Source organism: Psittacula echo, assembly GCF_963264785.1.
Source record: "Psittacula echo genome assembly, chromosome: 2".
NCBI classification, from domain to species: Eukaryota; Metazoa; Chordata; class Aves; order Psittaciformes; family Psittacidae; genus Psittacula; species Psittacula echo.
In genome coordinates this window covers 109,669,195-109,690,621 of record NC_137737.1, presented here as the reverse complement: position 1 = coordinate 109,690,621, position 21,427 = coordinate 109,669,195, and the positions used below count along the sequence as shown (strand labels likewise).

Genomic DNA, 21,427 nt, shown 5'->3' with positions numbered 1-21,427 from the left:
TGCATGAATTTTTAAAGAGCTGGTTATATAAGGAGTTTTAGTCTCAACTCACATTGTCTTCTCACTTTTATCTAATGCTTAAGAAAAGACACTGCCCTGAATACATAAACCCATCTGTGCAAGACTGTTGAATTATGTACAGAAGGCAGGCGATGAATAAATAATGTAGCAGATTAAAAAAAAAAAAAAGAAGAAGTTAATATTTTCCCATTATTGAAAGGCATTCAAGCCTGTTGTGTAAAGCTTTAGTTAATTTACTGTACCTTGCCCTCCTGAATGGTGACAACATCAGGCAAACCTCCGACGACCCGTGCGCGATCTGGAAATAAGCATAATTTTCTTTAGTGTCTCAAAATCAGCTATGTCCCAGATTCTGTTTCCTTCTAGTTCTTTCCTTTTATCTTATTTATGTACAACTTGTCTCTAATGTGTCCACTAGCAGAAAACTATTCAGCATTCTTAGCACACACCATTTGGACTTAAGAAAACGTTGAAATCACAGCAAAAGATGTGTTAATAGCTGGTGTCAATCACTTTACAGAGGGGGACTAAAGAACATGTGTCGTGCAGAATTTGCTATCAATTCAATGTTACTTCTGATTGCGCAAAAGACATCTGAATTTTTGAGATCCGGTACTCTAAATTTTTAGTGTCATAAACTAAAAATGTTGCGTTTCCAAAAGGAAATGAATGACACTTAATGAAGTGGTTCAGATGAGGTTTTAATCTAAATGCAAAGACAGACTTCAGTCTTGACAACAGCAGTGAAATTCCACCACTTTGTGCATATCTGTGTGTAAATGAGGTTGATATCTGCTCTAGTTTTAAGCTCAGAGTCCCATATGAATCTTACACAAATACAAATAAGCTGATCATATGCAGGCTTTGGTGCACTTATTCTGGAAAATGGATTTTGTTCATTATATGTCTTGGTGAAGCCTGGCAGAGGAAGGAAATGACTATATGAATGTTCCTTTCTAATGTATTCTGTAAAAGATGTGCTCTGGAGCACAGAGATAGCAACCTTATGAGACCAGAAACAGGACTGTATTATGTCACTTAACATGCCAGCCCCTTATAAATGGTCCAGGGTTAGAAATGAAAAGTCCAAGGCAGGGCTATTACTGATCCCTTTGCACTGTCTCAGCTGGGGCATGTAGGGATCACTGTGTATAGTCAAGCCCTGCTCTATGTGGAGTATATATCCAGAACGAATTAGCTCAGATCTCTCTACACATTTTTCTCCAATAACTTTTCAAATTCCAGTTTTTATACATGCCTAAAGGTCATCTGCAGTGGGAGAATTCTCTGATGTGTTAGATTTTTTTCTATGTATTTTTCTGCAAATAGGGAGAATATTGAGCTTAATTCAAGTTGATTTCTAATTATTTACTCCTTAAGTAATTAATACCTACATTTGTTTTAATAGCTATATTGGAATTGACACACAGGGAGAAGTATGAGGAAATTCAGGGATCTGTGTAAGCATTTGTGTTATGCAAAAGCTACTGCTGTTTTCTTACTCATTTCTGTATGTAATGCAGTCACTTGACATTTTAGATAGTTCAAAACTAGCCAAGTTATTTCCTCCATCATTGTAAACAAAGTGACTTTTGTGCAGAGGACACGTATGAGAGATCTCAGCAACAAAGCTGATTTTTAGAGCACGCTAACTGGTAACGAGAACAGGAGCTTAGATGGGAAAAATCAATATAACCTATAACTATAATGTGATGAGCTACGATTTGCACCAATGTTAAATGACTAAAAAGTTGCTCTCCTTGTTTCTCCTTGGTATAAGGTCAGACTCATTTTAGGATGAGCACATGCACATACGCATGTATACATGCCCTCTCTTTCCCAACACACATCCTTCCTGGAGAGAAAGAAAATCCTCATAAACAGTTTATGGCAAACACTGTCAAAAAAGACCCACTTACTTTTCTCTGCGATTAAAGCTTGCCTAGAATTGAAAGAAACAAAAAGGAAAGTTAAATTTCAGTTAAAGTTTACTTAGAACGATTTAAAAATAGCTTATCTTTTCAACTGCCTTTAATCTGTTAAGGAAAATCTCTCTCATCATTTGGTAATACTGCTTTTTTTTCCATTACCTGTTACATAACAGTTACAGCAAAGAAATCACAGGCAAAACTCCTGTAGGAGTTTTGTAGGACTAATATTTGTTTTATAGGATATAGTTAGCTCCAGCACAAAACAAACAAATATTGTTATTATTTTATGGCTACCATTACCGAATTTAGATGGCATAATACTTACTTCAATGACTGGAACTCAGCAACGGCATCATCAAATGCTTTGTAAAGAGAAAAGTTGGTTTTAAAGGTAGATTCAGAAATAAATCATCACCAGTTTAAATAAAAAATGTAGAAAAAAATTAAAATGTTCATTAAAGATATAATAATGTATGGACGCATATGAATTGCATAAGCATTAAAATGCTGAATTGTTCAACTAATAAAGGCCATCTTGTATAAGACAGCTATTATATATACATATGAATGCATAAACACACTTTTTTTTTCTTCTAAAAGTCAGGCTTTAAGAGAAAGAAATAGCAGGAGAGAAATATGCTGAAGTAATTTCACGAAAGAGAGAAAGAAACCCACAATTCACCACCTAAATAATAGCTTATAGCAGTGGTCTCCCAAACTTTTTTGATCGTACACCCCTATCTAACACTTTTTTGAGTATGCATCTCCAATATATGTAATATTTATTGATAAATTATGTAGATGTACTACTGAAGTTCTCATATTTTTTTCCTGCACCCCAGCAGATCATCTTGCACATACCTCACTTCAGAGAACACTGGCTTAATGAATGCAAGCTACCTCTTTTTTCCATCTGCTCTGAAGTGTCACATTGATGGCCATCAAACAGCAAACTGTTGTCTCCTTTGTTAATTCAGGCTAAGCTACCATCATTGGAGAGGTCAGCCTCTCCCACTTGAAAGGGAAGAAGTTGTCTCTTTTCTCAGAAAGTGGAGATAGAATACAGAAGTAACATGAGATGATTATAAGGTTATTGCCCTTACACGGAGCTTGCAGACCCTAAGTGAAGCTTTAGGGCTGGGAATGACTGGGGATGGAAACTTGGCAGTTTGGAAGGAGTTAATCTGTTCCTTAGGATCTGAGATGTCTCTCAGAGTAAAAGCTTCCAACAGTCAATCCAAATAATTTTAGTTGTTCCTCTAACAGTCCTTCATCATGATGATGAAAGGTCTTGACATCTCTGAATTATAAGGAGCCTCATTATATCCATCAAAGAAATAACAGTAGGAAAGTAACAGAACGAACTTGTTCTTCACTTCCTCCTCCAAATATTACTTGGAAGGGAGAGATACAGAAGGCATTCAGTACTACAACTTGTATTTAAAACTGCCAATCAATGCCAGTAACAGAAGGGATTTTGTAAGATAGCTCAGAAGCTGGGCTGACGTCTGAGTAGGCAAACTGTAACTGGGTATTTGGAATAGGAAAAAGCCCTTCATAATTTATGATCCGAGAACACAGGTTGGAGAAAGCAAATTGCACTGTCCCCACAAACACTGCCAGGTTGCTAGGTGTGCACACAGACCCTACAACCCAAAGGGTAACAGTGATGTAGCAAGATCCTGCTGTAGATGCTCCTACCCTACCATGGCTTAATGCTCACATACAGATGTTAGCAGATGGAATGGCCTACCTTGTCCAGAAAGATCCACTGTCTTTTTGTGTACTGTTTTACCATCAAAGAGCTCCATTGTGTATTTGCCTTTATCCTGTGGAGTCGGCTCACTGATCTGCAACCAGATCTGCTCCCCGGTGACACCAGTCTTCACTCGGTCTGTAAACTTAATCTGGGTATCACTGAAAAACACAGAACAATGTTACCCTTTTGTTTTACTGGAGTATAAATGGCATTTGCTCATGTTGAGTCACTGAGTACATCTGCAGATTTCCAAGCTGCTATAATATGCCACCATATTCTGAAACTTCTGAATTCAAATTCTTGCTAAAGCTGTGGGCCAAATGGACATAACTGATATGGCAGTCTTTCCCTGTTCAAGGTCTAGCTTTCCTCAAAGCCTGCAGAAAGGTTATGCATGTTAGTGTATGACCTGAGCCATAAAGAGTTATACAGCTTTAAAAGCCATATCTCTGAAGGGTAATGCATACATCCTCAAACATTCAAGTTCTCTTTTTAGCATAGGTTTATTTCTGTTTAGGCAAAACAAAACTGTACAGGGCTGTACCTACAAAAAAAACACACTTCTGTCACAAATGGTGCTTGTCCAGTTGGAGTGTTTTCTGATGGTCTGCTAGGCTTTGGCATTTACAATTAAACTTACTTTGACCTACGTACATCTGCTTCTACAAAATATATCAATTTCTCAGCTTCCTAGCAGTTAATTAATTAATTTTTCAGCAGTTAATTGCCCTGGAGGAAGCAAAAGATGATTGTCAAATAAGCTACTAATTTTCTTTTGATCTTTAAACTCATAATTTCAAGAATACTGGAGGCAGAAAGAACTTTTTTTGCTAGATTAATTTGATGTGCTTCAAGATGAAATTAGTTTCTAAAAACTAAATAGAGAAGACAAAGAGATAGAGAAAGAAGAATATGTTTAAGAAAGAGGGGAAATCCCCAGAATATTTTATATTCATTTATAGTTTTGAAATACTTAGGACTCCTGGTGATACTAGACCCAAATGGGTGCCAAGAAACAGGAAAACCTCAAACTGCTTTCATTTCTCTGACAGGGTTGCTGGTTAGCATCTGTGTCAATAATTATAGACAGCCTACAACAGCACATCCTGGCTATTCTGGGCCTCATTTTACTGAGAGATCAGTAATTCACATTCCATCCTAAAGACTAACTACTACCTTGTCCTCAGGAAGTGAAACAGCAAGAATAGTAATAATATATTTGAAGCAATCTAAGTTGTTTACTTCTTTGGGTTTTCCAGTGCACACTGTTTGTGCTGGCTGAGAATTCAAAGCTGTCTCCTGGATTTGGATATGCAACTCCCAGTAATTTTATGGGGAGTTGGGCATTCAAATTCTTCTTAAAAATCTCAGTTCTGTCTGTCTTGGTTAGGTCCATAGTGCTCACAGGAGAGGCTGTCTGGATTTTACTGCCCCAGGCACACGATGGAACTTGCTTTGCCTCCTAAACATGAACCCATGCATTAAGAGGATGTGCCTGCTTGTCCCAGTTCCTGTGAATTGTGGCTTCTAGACAAGCAGACCTCCAGGCTAGGTATCTCTGAAAGTATGGTGCTGGTCTTTTAAAGCTTGTCAGTCTCTCAGGTTATGTTTGCATCATTCCTTAAAACTGATTCAGGAAAAGACGCAGCTCCCATTCCTGAAGTGGGAAGTGCTCTGAAGCAACACAGCCCTGACAGCATCCCATGGCATGGGACTATCTATCTCATGAGGAAAAACCAGGAGGCCCCTTTACCACCTCTTGTACTGGTTTCACATCGATGTAATTCATTGAAACTAACTCATATGAGAGAAGGACTCATGAAAAACTTCTCCTTCATATATCCATTTTTTTTCCCTGAGTCTACCAAAACAAAATGGCACTGACTTTTGCCAAGTTTTGTGTACTTACTTGTGTGCCCAGCCTACTCTCAGATCATCCACATAATGAGTAACATAGGAGTACAGCCTGATACCCTCAGCTGTGCTCTGGATTTTCAGGTCTGTCGCAGATAAAGCTGAAAGAAGAGCACACGGTTTTATGCAGCCATGCAGCCACTCATTGTGTGTCACAATGAGTCATTCATTGGGAAAGAGAATTAACTGCTTACCAATCCTTCTGCATACTTCATTCATCAGATCTGCAAAAGCTGTGGAAATAAAACCCGGAGACTAAGACTCTGTGTCTGCAACTCAAGCACAGTCAATAAAAGGACAAGTACTGGCTCTTAAATATTCTCCTCGAGTAGGTTTGAAACAGAAATCAAAAGCATAATAAAAATCTGTGTGATGCAAAAATACAGCCTGTTATTCCATAATTTCCAGACTTCATTTAACTGCAGCCTCGATGATTACTGCTGCAGCTGAACAAAACTGTACTATTCTGGTTTTTTTGGTAAATGACATTGTTCAGTTGGAATGCCAACCCATCTATATACATTCTAATGGACAGGGTTTGTTTCCTCTTGCTTAGCAATCTAAGTGAAATTTTAAAAATGTAGTAATCACAATAAGTGGAAAGGCCCCTAAATAAATGAATGGCAAAACATAATAAAAAAGTGAAATAATTTTAAATTTTCTGGTTCTATAGCTTCTTTTTATACTTGTAGACTTACATTACTGATGGCCCCCTGAGGAAGCCTGTTATCATTATACAGAACCCAGATACAATAAGCTGTATTCACACATTATTTGAACTGAAAAATCTTGCTTTTTCTAATGAGATTATTTTGTACACAGAAGGAGCAAAGCACAGGAGGTTGACACATGCAGTTGCCTGTGTTACCCTGAACCCACTTGTAGGCAAGCAGTCAGGCTGTCAGCTGGTGTGACTGACGGCATGAAGAAAGTGGCTCTGACCTGTGTCCTTTAGCTGTAGCTGGCTGGAGTCCTTTCCTCTGTCATCCTTCAGTATGACTTCATAAGTGCCAGCATCTTTCTTAGAAAACTGCAATATTATAACAGTAAAACCAGTTTTCAGAACAGCTACTGTAGAAAAATCTAGAATTCAGAACCCAGCTGATGGCTCATCCCTGTCCCCAGGGAGGTGACTGATGCCCAGGGCTGGGGCTGCCCCAGTGCCCCCTGCTGTCTTGCTCCTGGCTGGGGTGGTGGAATAGGCCTTGGTTGAGGTGTCCTGGGCTACAGCCATGGGGAAGCCCCCAACCCCAGGGTGCCCTGACTCTTTCTCTCTTCCACAGCCAAAGAACCAAGAGTGAAGAGGTGAAGTGGTGAATACAGTTCACTCCCCAGGAGTCTGCAGCAAGGCTGGATATGGACCAGACCTCTCTGGTGACTCCAAGAGGGTGGTCCTCTGAAAGCCTGAGAGATAACTGCTTTCCAAATGCCGTTTGAAACATAAATGTGGTCTCATTCTGCTGTTAAACTGACATACAGAGGAAGTGACAAGCTTATTATCTCCTCTGTCACCATTTCCTGAAAATCTGAGTGAGCAGTTATAGACATTTGCTTTAGCTAAACCACAGACGTCTTGCTTTTCCATTTTTAAAACCCACTTCCTTTTTTGATTGTTTTGCTGAAATATCAGATTAGATCATATCATACATCTGAATTCATAACACTAAATTCAGCTGAGGGCTAACAAGGACACTCACCTCTGATATCAGCAGAGTACACACTCCATCCTTAAAGTCATGTTCTTCGTCTACCATTATCTCTCTGTCATCTTTGTACCATAGGATGTGTGTTTCCTTCTTAATGTTAGCCACCTAAGATGGGTGAAAACCACATTGTAATTATTCTCTTTGAGTAGGGGAACTTAGTGTTGCATGGGTTAGCCTGTTCAAGTCCCTCATAAAAGCACAGCAAGCTTTACAACTTTATAGCAATGAGTTATTGCAGGCCTCAATTTTAAAATGAGGATTGCAAGAGTGAAAACAGCAGGGATGAAAAGAGAAAGAAAAGGACTGCTAGCAGCTTCAAGGAGCCCAGGGAACCAGTGGATCCTGCCCAGAGGATTTCTACACACATAAAGCAGCCAAAAAAGAGAAGTTCCCAGGGTTTACAAAGACTTGGTTGACACACCTGAAGAAAAAAGTGCAAGCTATTTTTCAAGGCATTTTGTTATACACTATGAGCAGTCACACCAGTGTGATTAGTCCTCAGAGGCTCTGTCGTTATCCAATATGCCATTGGGCATATTGGTACAAAAGCAAAGGGCATGTCCCTTCCCACCTTCACCATCTAAGTAGCGTTAGGTCAAAGTGCTTTGAACACTGTACTCAATGTTTTCTTTGTCCCTTACCTTACATTTCAACATCACGTTACAGTCATCAGTAACTTCCCATCCCAGTTTATCCACAAAATGAGGACCTGTTTAAGATTACAGATGTATTTTTAAAGGTCACATCAATAGTATTCATGATACAAAACCAAAGACAAATGTTTTTTTCTTGACAAGAATACTGTTATCTTTTAATGTAGTTTTATTTTTCCTATTTCTCCTTCAGATGGTAATCAACCATATAACAGAACAAACACCATCTACTTTAAATTAACATGTAAATATAAACAAACTCTTAACAGACTAACACATATGAGATTCATGCAAATATCCATATTATCACCTTGTTTTCTGTGCCACTCCTTTCTCTGGAAATCTGCTTCATCCTGCAGCTTTTTGAATACTAGGAATTAAGACAGTAAGAAATACAATGTTAACCATCATGTGCCATTTGTATGGTACTGAACACAGCTGCAACTCTGTTCTTTGGAGGTCAGTAAGGATCCTGCCATAGGGTCAAGTTTTCACTGGACATTTTACAGTGTCAGGAGCTGATTGCAGCTAACTCAACTTCTCTAGCTGCTTGCAGACACCAGGAGTTTAATGTGTCATGTCTGATGAAGTATAATCCCCAAACATACAACTACTTTCTGCTCTTGGTAAGAAGGCAAATGAGCACCAGCAGAGTTAGCAAGCTGCTCAAGCTCTAAAAGGTGCAGCCTACTTGCTCCCAACTGAATGGGCTTCTTACAGGGGAAATTTTCATTCCACACATAGAAAAGCAAACTATGACAGGCTGCAATATTTACATTTTTATAACAATTCCCCTTCTTCCCAGCACTTTAAAAATTTAAGTAAGTTCACACACATGCCCTGTCCTATATGAGGCAGGCAAGTACTGTGACATGAAAGAACACTGGAACATCTATTGTATTGAAAACAGTGGAAAGTGACGATGACAACTGAGGTAACCTCAGTATTATTTTTCCAGCCTACTGTGCAATATAGATTAGCTCACCATCACCAATGAGGACAAGGCTGGATTGATTGGTTGCTTTTCCATCCTGCAGTTGGAAAGTGTAAGTCCCTTCATCCTTGTCCTCAAGTTTATCCATAATCATTTCAACAAGACCAGTCTTCTGGTCCACTTTCATTTTATATTTCTTCAGGAATGGAAAGTAAGGAAACAATTAATGGGTATCAGAATCAGCAAATATTTGTCAAATGTTATATTGTGTCTTCAGTTGAAATTCTGTTTTCCTCATAGAGATTTCCACTATCTCTAGCACTATCTCTAGTACAACCAAATAAATAAATCTGTTAGAGGTGAAGCCTGTGTAATGATGCTATACAAGCACATGACATACCTGTTGTACAGTGATTACTGTGCTCTTTTTCATTGGAAAGACTTAGATGTGCATCTCTTCAGAATAACACCTTCTTTAAGGATGATTGTATTTTTATAAGGTTTTGTGTAGAATGCTCCATCTCTACCTTCTACCTGATATCAGTGTTGCAACAAAAGCATGCCATGTCATGTCTTTGGGAGTAACAAATCCTGCTGCTGGAAACAACCACTTGGGAATCCTCACTTGGTGTAATAAACTCCTCCAGACAGCAGAGAGAGTGACAACCAACCACAAGGGTATTCTAGGGCTATAGATGAAGGATAGAATGAATCTGGTCTAGTGCAGTGACTCCTTGCAAACCACAGTAGCTGCTTACCTGGGACTCCTATGGGTCCCACTAGTTAAAAGAATGCGTGGTACTCACAAAGGTGATAGGAAATCATTTAACTCCACTTTGTAAACTGCATCTAGAAGAACTTGTTTGGAGCTCAGAACTGTGGACAAAATCTTTCTAAAGATGCTCTCGATGAGAGCATCATAGCTCTCGTATTTCTTATGAAAACGCATTAGTGTGGAACACTAGTTGGAAGTATATTGGAGACACACACTAATACTCATTGGTATTTATAAAAATGAAAACACATATAAGCAATGAAAAGACTTACCTCTCCATTGAAAATCTCCTTATCATTAAATATAAAGTTGGCCTTTGCATTGCCGGACAGTTTTTCAGCTTGCAACCAGAATCTCACTTCCCCTTTTTCCAAGATTTCCACTGCCAACTCAGAGGCAAGTGGGACAGCTAGAAAGAAGAAAGAAAAGAATGAAGCATATACTTTGCCTGTGCCCCAACAACTGTTTTCTTCTATAATCAGAAAGCCACTTTTTCCTTTCATACTGATTACTGCATGCAAGGTAACTAGCTTATGATAGCTTTTCATATAGACAGAATGCCTTTCCACCCACATAGACACAGGATGACAGACAAGATTTAATCTTTTGATTCAATCAGGTCTGTACAGACTGAAAATGTTCAGGATTTGAGTTATGCTCCATTTTAATACAAGGCTATTTCAAAGGTAAACTGCAAGCATCTCTGCAGCATGATGTGCTTCCGTATGGTGCAGACACGTGTTTAATGAGTTGCCTAACAGTATTACTGTAAGACAGTGAACTGACTCAGCAGAAAAAGAAAAACAAAAAGAAACTCAAGCATGAAGACAGATCAGAAAGTCAGCTGCTGAGCTGCAGGTTGGGAGATTTCTGTGAGCACTCTGATCCTCTGCTGAGTGCAAATTCCATCTCCAGAATTCATGAAGTATTACAACACCCCCTCGGTCTCCCCAGTACATTTTGTTTACCTGTGAATAATGGGAATCCCCCACATGTAGACCAACTCCTTGTGTTAGCAGGAAAACCAAAATAATGTGAAGAGTACTATACCATATGTAATACCAGTATTTCTTATTCTTTTTTATTTTTCCTTGTTCTAATTAGTAGAAGTCCTCAGCTTGCTCTCACTTTAACTGCTTGTTAAGATACCTTAATCAGCAACATTAAGCATAAGCATTTAGACTCTGATACTGGGGCACATTGTTCATTTTATCAGCTTCCATCAGCTGTCTTAGGTGATTCTCAGATTCTGAACAAAAATCATACTCTGGAGAGTACATATGCTGTATGTGAACTCTCCCCCAGTCTCTGCTTTCACAGCAGTGTAAGGTCTGCATTGCTAGGGTGGAACATGGAACAGCTGAGGGCAGTGTACAAACACATTGCAAAATGCTCGATGATACAGTCTGGTGATAGCATAAAGACACACCTCCATCCAGACAAATCCCAGGGCAGGGTTGTTTCTTTAGCTCTGTGTATGCAAAGGCCCAGCTACAGCAGGAGAGGACAGGGACAGATGTACCATCTTTCTACCTGCACCATTCTAAACAACTAGGGTGTCTTCTGGAGCAGAGCTGCCATCCCACCCCACTGCCAAACAAAGTCGGGGGTAAGGGCCCCCCCCATATCTTCCTTGCATGCTCATCCCTTTGCCACATGTACACCATCGCACACCAGCGTGTATGCTTTTGGTGCCTGAGTGACACAGGACCTGTCTCTGGTGAAAATAAGGCTTTTGGGAGGTGAGGTGACTGTGACAGGAAAAAAAAAAGAGAATAATGAAAAAGACATGGGCTTAACCAGAGAGAGGAAAGCCCGGAGCCTGGAGGGACAGAATTACCGTGAGGGAGCAAGGCAAAGAAGAATCCCACAGGTGTGTGCCCCAGCAGTGCAAATGGTCTGTGTGAAGCTTCCTCACCCAGCGCATCACTTTGCTTGTAAGAAACAGAAGGAAGCTCAGGTGTTGCATAATTTGTCAAAACAAAACAACTGAAATGTTACAGGAGCCAGTGGAAGTGAGAGAGAGGATGTGAATAGACACTAGGCTGCACTGCCTTTGTCTTGCTGTCAGCTCTACAGCAAGATTAAACCCACACTTGATTTGCATATAATTAACTATGAATATCTTAGTCTAACATGGGAGAAAGGAAGGTATCTCAGAAGCTGTTAAAGGCTGAAAGGTTGCAAAAGGATTCTTTTTGGAGAACAGGCTGATCACTTCTCATGAAGTGAGACAAAGGATGAATCTGTGTTACAGTCCTCCATGAACAAAGTCTTATTTTAAAATATTTCTATAAGCACCAAATGACAGTTACTTCAGGCATTTCCCAACCATCTTTCTTACAAGGTTTTACATCGTATTTGTATAACATCACAAATTACTGTGAGCACTTGACAAAAAGCCTTCAGGCAGTTACTAAATTGTAGAGCTGGAACAGTTTATTTTTACCTAGAACCAATAGACTATCACACCCATACGTAGTTGTGTTCTGTAAGGCTGCATTATTCAAGCAACGCATTTTCCTACAGAGTTACTGGCTGCAGATGTTTCTAAGCTGAAGTTTCAATTAATGCAGTTCAGAAGTCCAAACAAAGCAGCAGGCAAGAGCTCACGTTGAATAAGAAATGCCTAGCAACTAATTCTTTTTTAAGAATTTTGAGTAATCCTCAAATAGATTATCTGCAGATAGAACTAAGGTTTCATGTTGATCCACAGGAGGTTGTTATTATTTTTCTAGCCTCATAGGCACAACCAGATGAATCTCAACCTGTTTTTTTAGTGTCAACAGGGCCTGGAGTGACCAAAGCAAGTAAGACAGTTTTCTCCTTAAGGATATATTCTGCAGTGATCTCCTTTTTTGCCTGTGCCTCCTGGAAGCTCATGCACAACTACAAGTGTACTGTTAGCTAATACAATGCGAAAAAAGAAGGCATCATCTGTGTCCTGAGAAGCTTATTTTGTGACATTAGTTACAAATGCAGAGAGTGCAATAGCACCCAGAAGGGTCAGGGCAGGTAAGGACATGTGACAACAGCAAGGTTTTGTGATGACTAACTTCCAGTGCGAAGACATAATTAGGAGGAAAGAACTAGGAGGAGCAGGAGTAAACAAGGGGATGCTTAGACTGTCATTAAGATGTCAAAAGGTGATACAATATGTTAAGAGGAGTAGAGCTAGTATGAAAAAGACACGAAAGGAAATGAGAAAGAGAAGGCATGTGGGCAAAAAGGCCATGTCTTCAGCCAAGTTTTGACTGGGCTGAGAGGCACGATATGGGTTGAGTTGGCAGAAATGTCAACAGTGTATGCATGAAGCTGAAGATGTTAAAACATAAACAAGAGTTTTAGTGACTGGAATGAAAAAAAAGAGAATATTGTGGGAAAAGATGAAACCAGGTTTAGGTCTCATCTCATTGTGTGTAATAGGATTCATTACACAATCCATTTTTTATTTTTCACCAATTATTCACATTCCAGTGAAAATAACCAAGTTGTGCTAGGAATAGCACAGGATATCACAAAGGTATGGGAGGTCTGTGGAGTTGACACAAATACCATCCTAAGCTGCAGGAATGATGTTCATATTGTCGAGTGTTAAGGAAAGAGGGAGGGAATGAATTTTCAACAGGAAAATTCTATATATGTAGATCATTACAGCTGAATTTTCTACAGTTGCGTGCTTTGTTAACCTTGAATTTGGAGCAAAGTTAGAGAAGTTTTCAACTTCTGGTTTTCAAAACAGGTTAGGTATGCTGAGTAAGTATAAAAGGCTGTTCTGCAGAAGAAACAAAGCCAATGGGATACTTATTTTGCAACTGCTATATAGATTCATTACATGCCTAGACCAATAGCCTGCAACAGGTTGGGAAGAACATCAGTAATATACAAATGTAATGGAAAAAAAAAAAGAGAAAAAATAAAGGAAATTAGATTTTAAAAGCAAAACTACTTCCACTTGAAATTACTGTAATGACTTCCCCACCTGTTGGTGACAGGAGCTTTGTGATACCCCAGAGAGCAAAGCTCTCCCCTACAGATATGTTTGGTTCACTTACTTGGGAATTTGCGTTCATGGCTCAGAGCAAGCAGGCGTTTCATTTCTGCAAAAGACAGAAAAAAGGTCATATAAGGTGTGCACGCCTCATGCATCTGAGAGGCACAGCAGCTGGGAAAAACAGGTGTGAAAGCACAACGGGCATGCTTAATAGACATTGTGTCTACCTTCTTCATCAATTGTGTAGCTTGATGAAACTCCATCAGTGTCTGTAACAACACAAGAGTAAATTCCCAAATCATCTTCTCCAAGATCCTTAAAGGTAGCTTTTGACCTTTAAGAAAACAAACAAACATTTTGATAAAGAGATGAGATCAGTCTGAACCAAACCCCTTCTTTATGTCTATAACAACAGATAAAAATAGTCTTATATTAGATTTTGCTCTGATGGAACAGGAAAATGTGGGGCTCTGGCCATTATAAACTGGAGCAGGTCCTATCATGTGTGGTACAAACGAAGATGGCACAACTCTCATATAGTGACAAAAACACTGGATCCTGTCATGTGTGGTACAAATGAAGATGGCCCAACTCTCATGTAGTGACAAAAACACTGGAGATAGCTAGTTTAAACTAGCTAAAGCATGCTTAGCAACCTTAAGGTTCTCTCCCAACTTCAGATATTCTATGGATTCTATGTTGTCAAGTCTTTGATGAGTGTGGAAGGATGCTGTAAGCACAGGCTGATTCAATTTTCATATGCAATACCATGAGTGTGGTGAGCCACCAGCTTTTTTTTTTATGATTTCTGTAACTAGAAGAGTGCATGGGCACTTTATAGGGTGAACCTGTGCATTTGCCGTTTCTTCCTCTGTGTTAAAAGCAGGAAGAAACAGAGTAGGCTTGTAAAGCATCATAGAAGTTTCCAAACCAGGCCGTGTAATGCCATCAGAAGGGACTCCTGCTTACTCCAGCACCTCCAAAGATTGCAACAGTGTTACATGGCTAAAGTATTTTGCAAGCAGCCAGGTAATTTTATCCTTTGAGGATCATTAAAATATAACAATATGTATTATTAAAATAACAACAGTAGAAATAATAATAATTTTCTTTGATTGACAAGTTACAAGATGAAAGAGTACAGATTTTCTCTCACTATTCTTAAACATAACTAAATTGCCTAAGCAGGAACTCCGACTTATTTTGTGCAAGCTACAATTTCCAAATGGTCTGCATATGGATTTGCTGGAGAACAGCATGTTCGTGAAGTAGCCTTTTAGTAACTCTGATTGAGTCATACATCCAAAAGGATGGATTTCTGTCTAGATCTCTCAAACACCAGACTATTGCTGTCCCCAAGGGTTCTTACTTTCCGCCTTTAGTATCGATGTTCAGTCGAGTGTCATCCTCAATCGGCTCATAATTCTTGGACCAAACAAACTTAGAGTTAGGAGACATCTGATCACATTCAAAGTTCAAGGAAATGGCTCCATTGTCATCAACAACAACTTCTACTTCCTTGGTTCCTTAAAGAGCAGAACAAGGCAATTCCAAACAGAGAAACCAGCAAACAAGTTTATATAGATATCATTTATAGAGTGGATTAAGCAGATCCTTGCCATTTTCTCAGTTGGCACATAAATTGCTTCAAACTCTGGCATCCTTGGTCTTCAGTTCTCAAGAACAGTTTTTATTCTAATCCACAGATTAAAGAGCATTGTAAATCAACTGATTTATTTGAGCAAGCCTAAGCACACATGACAGTCATGAAATTTGTTCTGTAAAAGCCTGAAGGGAAAAAAAGAAAAGGAAGCCTCTAAATCCACTAAATGTTTGAAATATTAAATAGCAATATTTTCCATGGTAAAGGGTAGTCAGAGCTTTCATTATGCCGCATTAATTCCTTTTTCCCTAATAATATAAGAGCTCCCAAGCGAATACTGTGTGCAACTGTGGGTGTTCAAAGAGGTTCAGGAGGCAGAAGAGGAAACAGTCGAGTTGCCGCAGCAGTGAACACTTGTGCAATAGAGGCACATTTTCAGTAGCACTGGCTTCACTCCGGGAGGTTGGTTTAATTGCTGTGCTTGGCATCCGGCCCTGCCACCGTCTGCAGCATTAATCCTGAGCCCACAAAGCAGTGAATATTTGCAATTAGCTACTTAAGTTGCCCACCCTGTTTTGCCAGTACCTAAAGTCCTTGAGCTGGATAAAGTGACCCAGTTTGTCTTTTAAAAGGCTGTGGGGATGAATCCCAGATCAGAAACCTGAAGGCACCCCTTGCACACCAGTGAAGTTGAGGGAATTTTGTCTGGGATTTGGGCAGCTGGGCAAGCTCATCATCTGTGGTGTTAACTTTCATTTCAACAAGTTGTCAGAATGTCAGGGAGGGCTTGTGCACTGAGAGGTGCTGGAGAACATCCAGACTCCTTTTCTGATCAGCTCTGAGCTGGGTCTCCCATCTGAATAAGACACTCATGTTATATTACTTAGCCTAAGACAGTTCTGGGCTGCCTAGAATGCTAATGGCGCACTTCCTCCACAAAGTATTGTACCTCAAAAACAAAATCCTTATTCCTGACATTAAGATTACATGCTTTATTTTTAGCATAATTCTTAATGAGCCTCAAGCATACAAGCAGATTTCTGTGTTTCATCATCCTAATACTATACAATGTCCTTTCCAGCACTGTGAGTAGCTCCTGTAATGACAATTGCTGTACATGCAGCTTTCTTAGTATTTATGATTTGCCATAACCATTTAATGGAAAATGAGATTAATATTCCCATTTTGTTACTGTTACTTACCAGCCCTCACAGCAAGAAAGCATATTAAGTACCAATATATGATAAACGAAATCTAAGGTCCACAAATATTTTACCAGGCAGCAGCATATTCGCTATTTTTCTATAATTTAATTTTTTATATGCGTATTAATCACTTGACATTTGGTAGTGTTTTGTTTCCTGTAGATCATAAGCGCACAAATCTTTTGATGGCAGATTATGCAACGTGCAAAGAATTACAGCCAGAAGGTTCATTTGAAGGACAGGATCTTTTATATTTGTTTTAAGGTATTCTCATTTTCATAACAATGCATTGCATTTATTTCCAGAAGTGTTTACAAGTGTTTACCTGTAATATTTATATAAGTAAAAAAAAATCTGTTTAAATTACTGACCAGAATTCTCCACCCACCCTATAAAGTAGAGCCAAAGAGGCCCCTGTAGTAGTAGCAATCTTAATTTCCCTCCTCTAGATAGCTCAGTGGTTTCAACATATCATTCAGAGCTTCTCTTAAAGTCATTGTGAGAAATAAAATACTTAGATGTCATATAAAATCTCCATTTTTCTGAGTGCATTGATTGCATATTGCAATTATTTCATATATTTTTTCATAATTTATATATATTCAATATTCATATATTTCATATATTTTCAAATATTCATATATTGCAAATATTGCATTGAAAGGAAAGAGATAACATGAAGATAAAGCAGAAAGCTTCAAAACACTAGTTAATGGCACCATTTTGAATGCAGCTAGTCAGAAAAGTTGAATGGAACAGGGCTTCACTAATTTCTGAGGTTCAAGCCCTTCTCAAGTGACTGATGCAGGAGCAGAATCTAATTTTGCTTTGCACCAAGATGCACAAGGATTAAGGGCAGCAATGGGGAACAGCTGCAGTCTGCTCTTGGGTTTACTCTATTTCTTGTGAGGTCCACACACGCCAAAGTACTTTTGTCTAAAGACAAATTTACAGCTCAAAAGTAGCCTGGATTGATGGGGCATGGTTTTTTAACTAAATTTTAGGAGATAACTGTAAAAATTAAATGTGGTTTTCAAAGAAGAGAAAGTGGATGCAAAGTATCACATAACTATACTTACACAATTTCACTGCACGAAGACAATTGGTAAGATTCCCATTAAAGCAAATATTTTCATTTGGACATTCTTTACTTACATTCTCCGATTAGAAAGCTCAGTTGCCTTGAGATTTTACATAGTTGCCAAAAGCAAAATTCCAGCAGGAATTTTCTGGAGACACCTGACAATATTTTGTCTCTATCCAAAATGGTGATAAAGGCAGCATTCATTGGGCAACAACAAAACACTTGTGGCAATTTAAAAAATAAAATTGTATGATTGGTCTTGCAATTTGTGTGGTTTGAGTGAGAAAGGCAGAAGCCTCACCAAGAGGCTGCTTTCCAAAATAATTTTTTTAATATGCCTTTTGTCCTTTCTTAGTACTTTTTAGGAGATTACTTTTGTGGATGCTGTATCTGCAGATACAGAGCCAGCCTTCAAGGGTGACTCCAGCAAACAGTTGCACTTGAATTCCTACTGAAAGGGGTCTCCAAAGTGACTTCATTATGTTTTTAAAGCCTTTATTTCAAAGGCCAAGGGAAAAAAGGTAATTTCTTGTGCCCTTTTCTCAGGCACATTACTAGGTTAAAAAAAGGAAAATAATAAAGCATAAACAATAGGTTTACTATAGGACAGGCAAAATCTACATATGTACTATTTTGTGGTTGAACTGATCCTAGTGAGTCCTCCACTTATGCAAGTGATATACGCAAATCTTACAATTTAATTGATTTTTTTTATATTCCTGAAGCTGTAGTTATGGTAAGAAAATCTGTTCTGACATAAAAGTGTACCAGACAAGAAAGTAAGATATGACCCACAACTCATTTCCTACTTAGAAAAAACAGTTTGACTTGAGAGGGGTGGGACTGCTCACGTGCAGCCTGTACGTAAACACAAACAGGAACCTGTTTAAATATGATGAAAAAGAGGAAGTATTTCTAACAAACCTGGTCGTGTTTCAGCTACAACAGGACTTGTAACATCTGATGGTTTCCCAACACCAGCCTGGTTCGTTGCCCGCACACGAAACACATAGCTCACACCTTGTTTTAGGCCACCTATCTGGAGGGAGCGAATATACATGCACCATGTGTTACAAAACACTGATTTTAATTTCATGCTTATTACAGATCAGTCTGAATACTTGACAATTATATTTCCTTTCTTTTTTTTGCTTTGCATCTTTTCCAGTTGACAAATATTTCAAATATTTCTTCCTTTTTTGTTGGGTTTTTTTTTTCAATTCCAGAATGACCTGACTAATCTGTATGGCTTGCTTCTTCCGTGTATGCATAGCTAATATTTAGACAGCATCATTACTAAAGGAGGCCTGCAAGAAATCTAGAGGGGTATGCAGTGATAGAACAAGGAAGAATGGCTTTAAACTGAAAGAAGGAGGTTTAGATTAGACATTAGGAAGAAATTCTTTACTGTGAGGGTGTTGAGGCACTGGCACAGATTGCCCAGAGAAGTTGTGGCTGCCCTATTCATGGCAGTGTTCAAGGCCATGTTGGACGGGGTTTTCAGCAACCTGGTCTAGTGGAATGTGTCCCTGCCCATGGCATGGGGGTTGGAACTACATGATACTTAAGGTCCTTTCCAACTCTAACCATTCTATGGTTCTACGATTTCTTTGCAAAAGGAGCATTGTTACTGAATAGGATGTTTTTAACTTATTTACATTGACCTCTGAAACATCACAGTCTTTTACTGTGGGTAAATTCTGTCCCTTAAAAATGAAATTATCAGAGTAATAAATGCCAGCTATACCTATTTAGAAACAGGAGAGCAGTTAATTGTACAGATTTAATTGTAGTGACTTGAAGAATCGTACATTATAACACCTGTGAATACTCCTTTAAAACATGAAAGTATCATACTTTAAAGTGAGTTGTCTTTCAAATATTCTGAAAAGCATATAGCTAGCAAACCTACTTCAGGCTTATCTCTAGAACTGAGACACTGCTGACCCGTTATTTAGAAGTCATTCCACAAAATGATGAGACATAATAGTGCACAAAGCTTGGGTTTAACTTGCTGTGAAATGTGAGCAGATGGTACTTTGTATCCTAAAGAACTACCTGCCACATTATCATAACATCTAGTTTTATGCTGTCTGCTTTTGTGTAGTGATATCTATCTTGCCCTTTGAGCCAGAAAATGCTAGGGACACTTCCGGTGTTGCCGAATGGTATCTGAGTTTAGCAGTGCTTTCTTTTATTTTTAGGTTTGTCATACCAGATTATCTTCTGAGTTACTGTCTTGTCTGACTATACAGACATTACATTGTGTGTATCCTCAACACAACATAGCCTACTATTTCATTAAATGGAACCATGATCAGAACATGATGATGCTATTGAAGGCTGACTTCATCAAGGTTATACTGTTATACCAGTATTTGAATCTTAAGCTGTTTACCTTCAAGTATTTATTTTGAAGTGGCTTCGCATTGACACTCTTCCAGCGATCCTCCTTTGCTTCAGTTTCCTTCATATCGACATAATAACCAACTATGGGACTACGGCCTGTATAAACTGGTTCCTTCCACAGTAAAACCAAAGAGTCCTGCCTAACTTCTGAGCATGTGACATCATGGGGTGGCCCTGAAAGGTAAAAGTTGGAGTTGTGGTATCAAAATAAATCCCAAAGTGGCTAATGCATAAAACTTCAGAATCCAAAACTAGACAACATGCTGTACACCCAGAGCTGGCATAACATGGGCAACTCCTCAGTGTCATATCTAGACCTGATATAAATACAACCTATGCCTATTAAAAAGACTATCCCAAAAAACAATCCAACTTGCTGAGACCATTATCTTGATCAAATATTCATGAACAAACAAAACTGACAAATAATCTCCTAACTCAGGGAAATAAGTTAATTATTAAGCTGATGTGCTGCTTCAAGGACTGTTCTAAAGTCCACTGAAGTCAATAGAGGTTGTTTTCATTCATTTCAACAAGTGTTAACAGGCCAGCAATCTGGCCTTGAAGTGATACATTTAGACTTTGTCTAATGAGGTTACAGGACCTCATTATTCTCTGCCTTGCACCTTAGACAGATATTTATGTCTACCATTTAAACTAGGAAGCAAAGTGGCAGACACAGTACAGGAACCAAGCAGGAAAGGTAACGAAAGTACAAGGGGTTGTAAAATGCTGCTGATTACATAGGAGTTGTTTAATACGCCATGGTAAATGTACTAAATCAAAGTGATGGAGACTCAAGCCTGGGTATGAACTTCAGTGCCTTTTGACTCCTCTGGAAACTGAAGGCATTGAGAACTTTGATGGATAATTGATTACAGAGCACCCTTGAGCAGTGAGTGACCTCCACCTCCCACTCAGGATCCTACCAGGTACAGCAATGGTCCATTCTTCACATTTGAAGGGCTGGCTTGGTTGGGAAGGTGTCCCAACCCCTGCCAGGTTAGCAGCAGCTACCTGGAACTGGTACACCATGTTTTCCTTCAGGTTTTGAATCTGCATAATCAATAAGATGGTACTTATTAACTTTGGATTAAGGCTTTATTGAACCCATGAGCAGGTGTTGCGTGCATGAAGAGATAAAAGCATTATTGACATCATACATAAGACAATAACTATCTTGGCTTTTCCTCTGATCAGTGGTGGAGCATACGTGAGTGGTCTTAGCACACCAAACTTTAAGCCACTTTTCCCATTAATAGACACTTGGGTAGTCAGGAAAGGAGCAGTGTATTGCACAACAGTCATATTAAGCTGTCTCATGATACAAGCAAGTTCACTTAGGGCAAGACTTGTCCTCACAGTAGGGTGAAACTCAGTCCTGGCTTTGGTTTTCATTTGTAAAGCAGCTCAAAAAGGTTGTAGCTAGCACTATCTCT

The 21,427-nt window shown here is 39.0% G+C and overlaps 1 protein-coding gene across 1 annotated transcript in view; it reads right to left on the bottom strand.

Moving 5' to 3' along the window:
• Positions 1-21,427, bottom strand: part of MYOM1 (myomesin 1) — a gene marked incomplete at its 5' end in the record, with an annotated part of 66,905 nt that overhangs the window by 5,353 nt on the left and 40,125 nt on the right. Inside the window, 18 exons of the mRNA XM_080639644.1 lie at positions 264-319; positions 1,941-1,963; positions 2,278-2,314; positions 3,706-3,869; positions 5,621-5,726; positions 5,820-5,858; positions 6,568-6,655; positions 7,323-7,436; positions 7,973-8,040; positions 8,295-8,354; positions 8,970-9,114; positions 9,966-10,102; positions 13,749-13,793; positions 13,915-14,021; positions 15,057-15,213; positions 18,504-18,618; positions 19,978-20,162; positions 20,918-21,044. Of these exons, the coding sequence (XP_080495770.1) occupies positions 264-319; positions 1,941-1,963; positions 2,278-2,314; positions 3,706-3,869; positions 5,621-5,726; positions 5,820-5,858; positions 6,568-6,655; positions 7,323-7,436; positions 7,973-8,040; positions 8,295-8,354; positions 8,970-9,114; positions 9,966-10,102; positions 13,749-13,793; positions 13,915-14,021; positions 15,057-15,213; positions 18,504-18,618; positions 19,978-20,162; positions 20,918-21,044 (1,773 nt within the window). The remainder of the gene's footprint in view (positions 1-263; positions 320-1,940; positions 1,964-2,277; positions 2,315-3,705; positions 3,870-5,620; positions 5,727-5,819; positions 5,859-6,567; positions 6,656-7,322; positions 7,437-7,972; positions 8,041-8,294; positions 8,355-8,969; positions 9,115-9,965; positions 10,103-13,748; positions 13,794-13,914; positions 14,022-15,056; positions 15,214-18,503; positions 18,619-19,977; positions 20,163-20,917; positions 21,045-21,427) is intronic.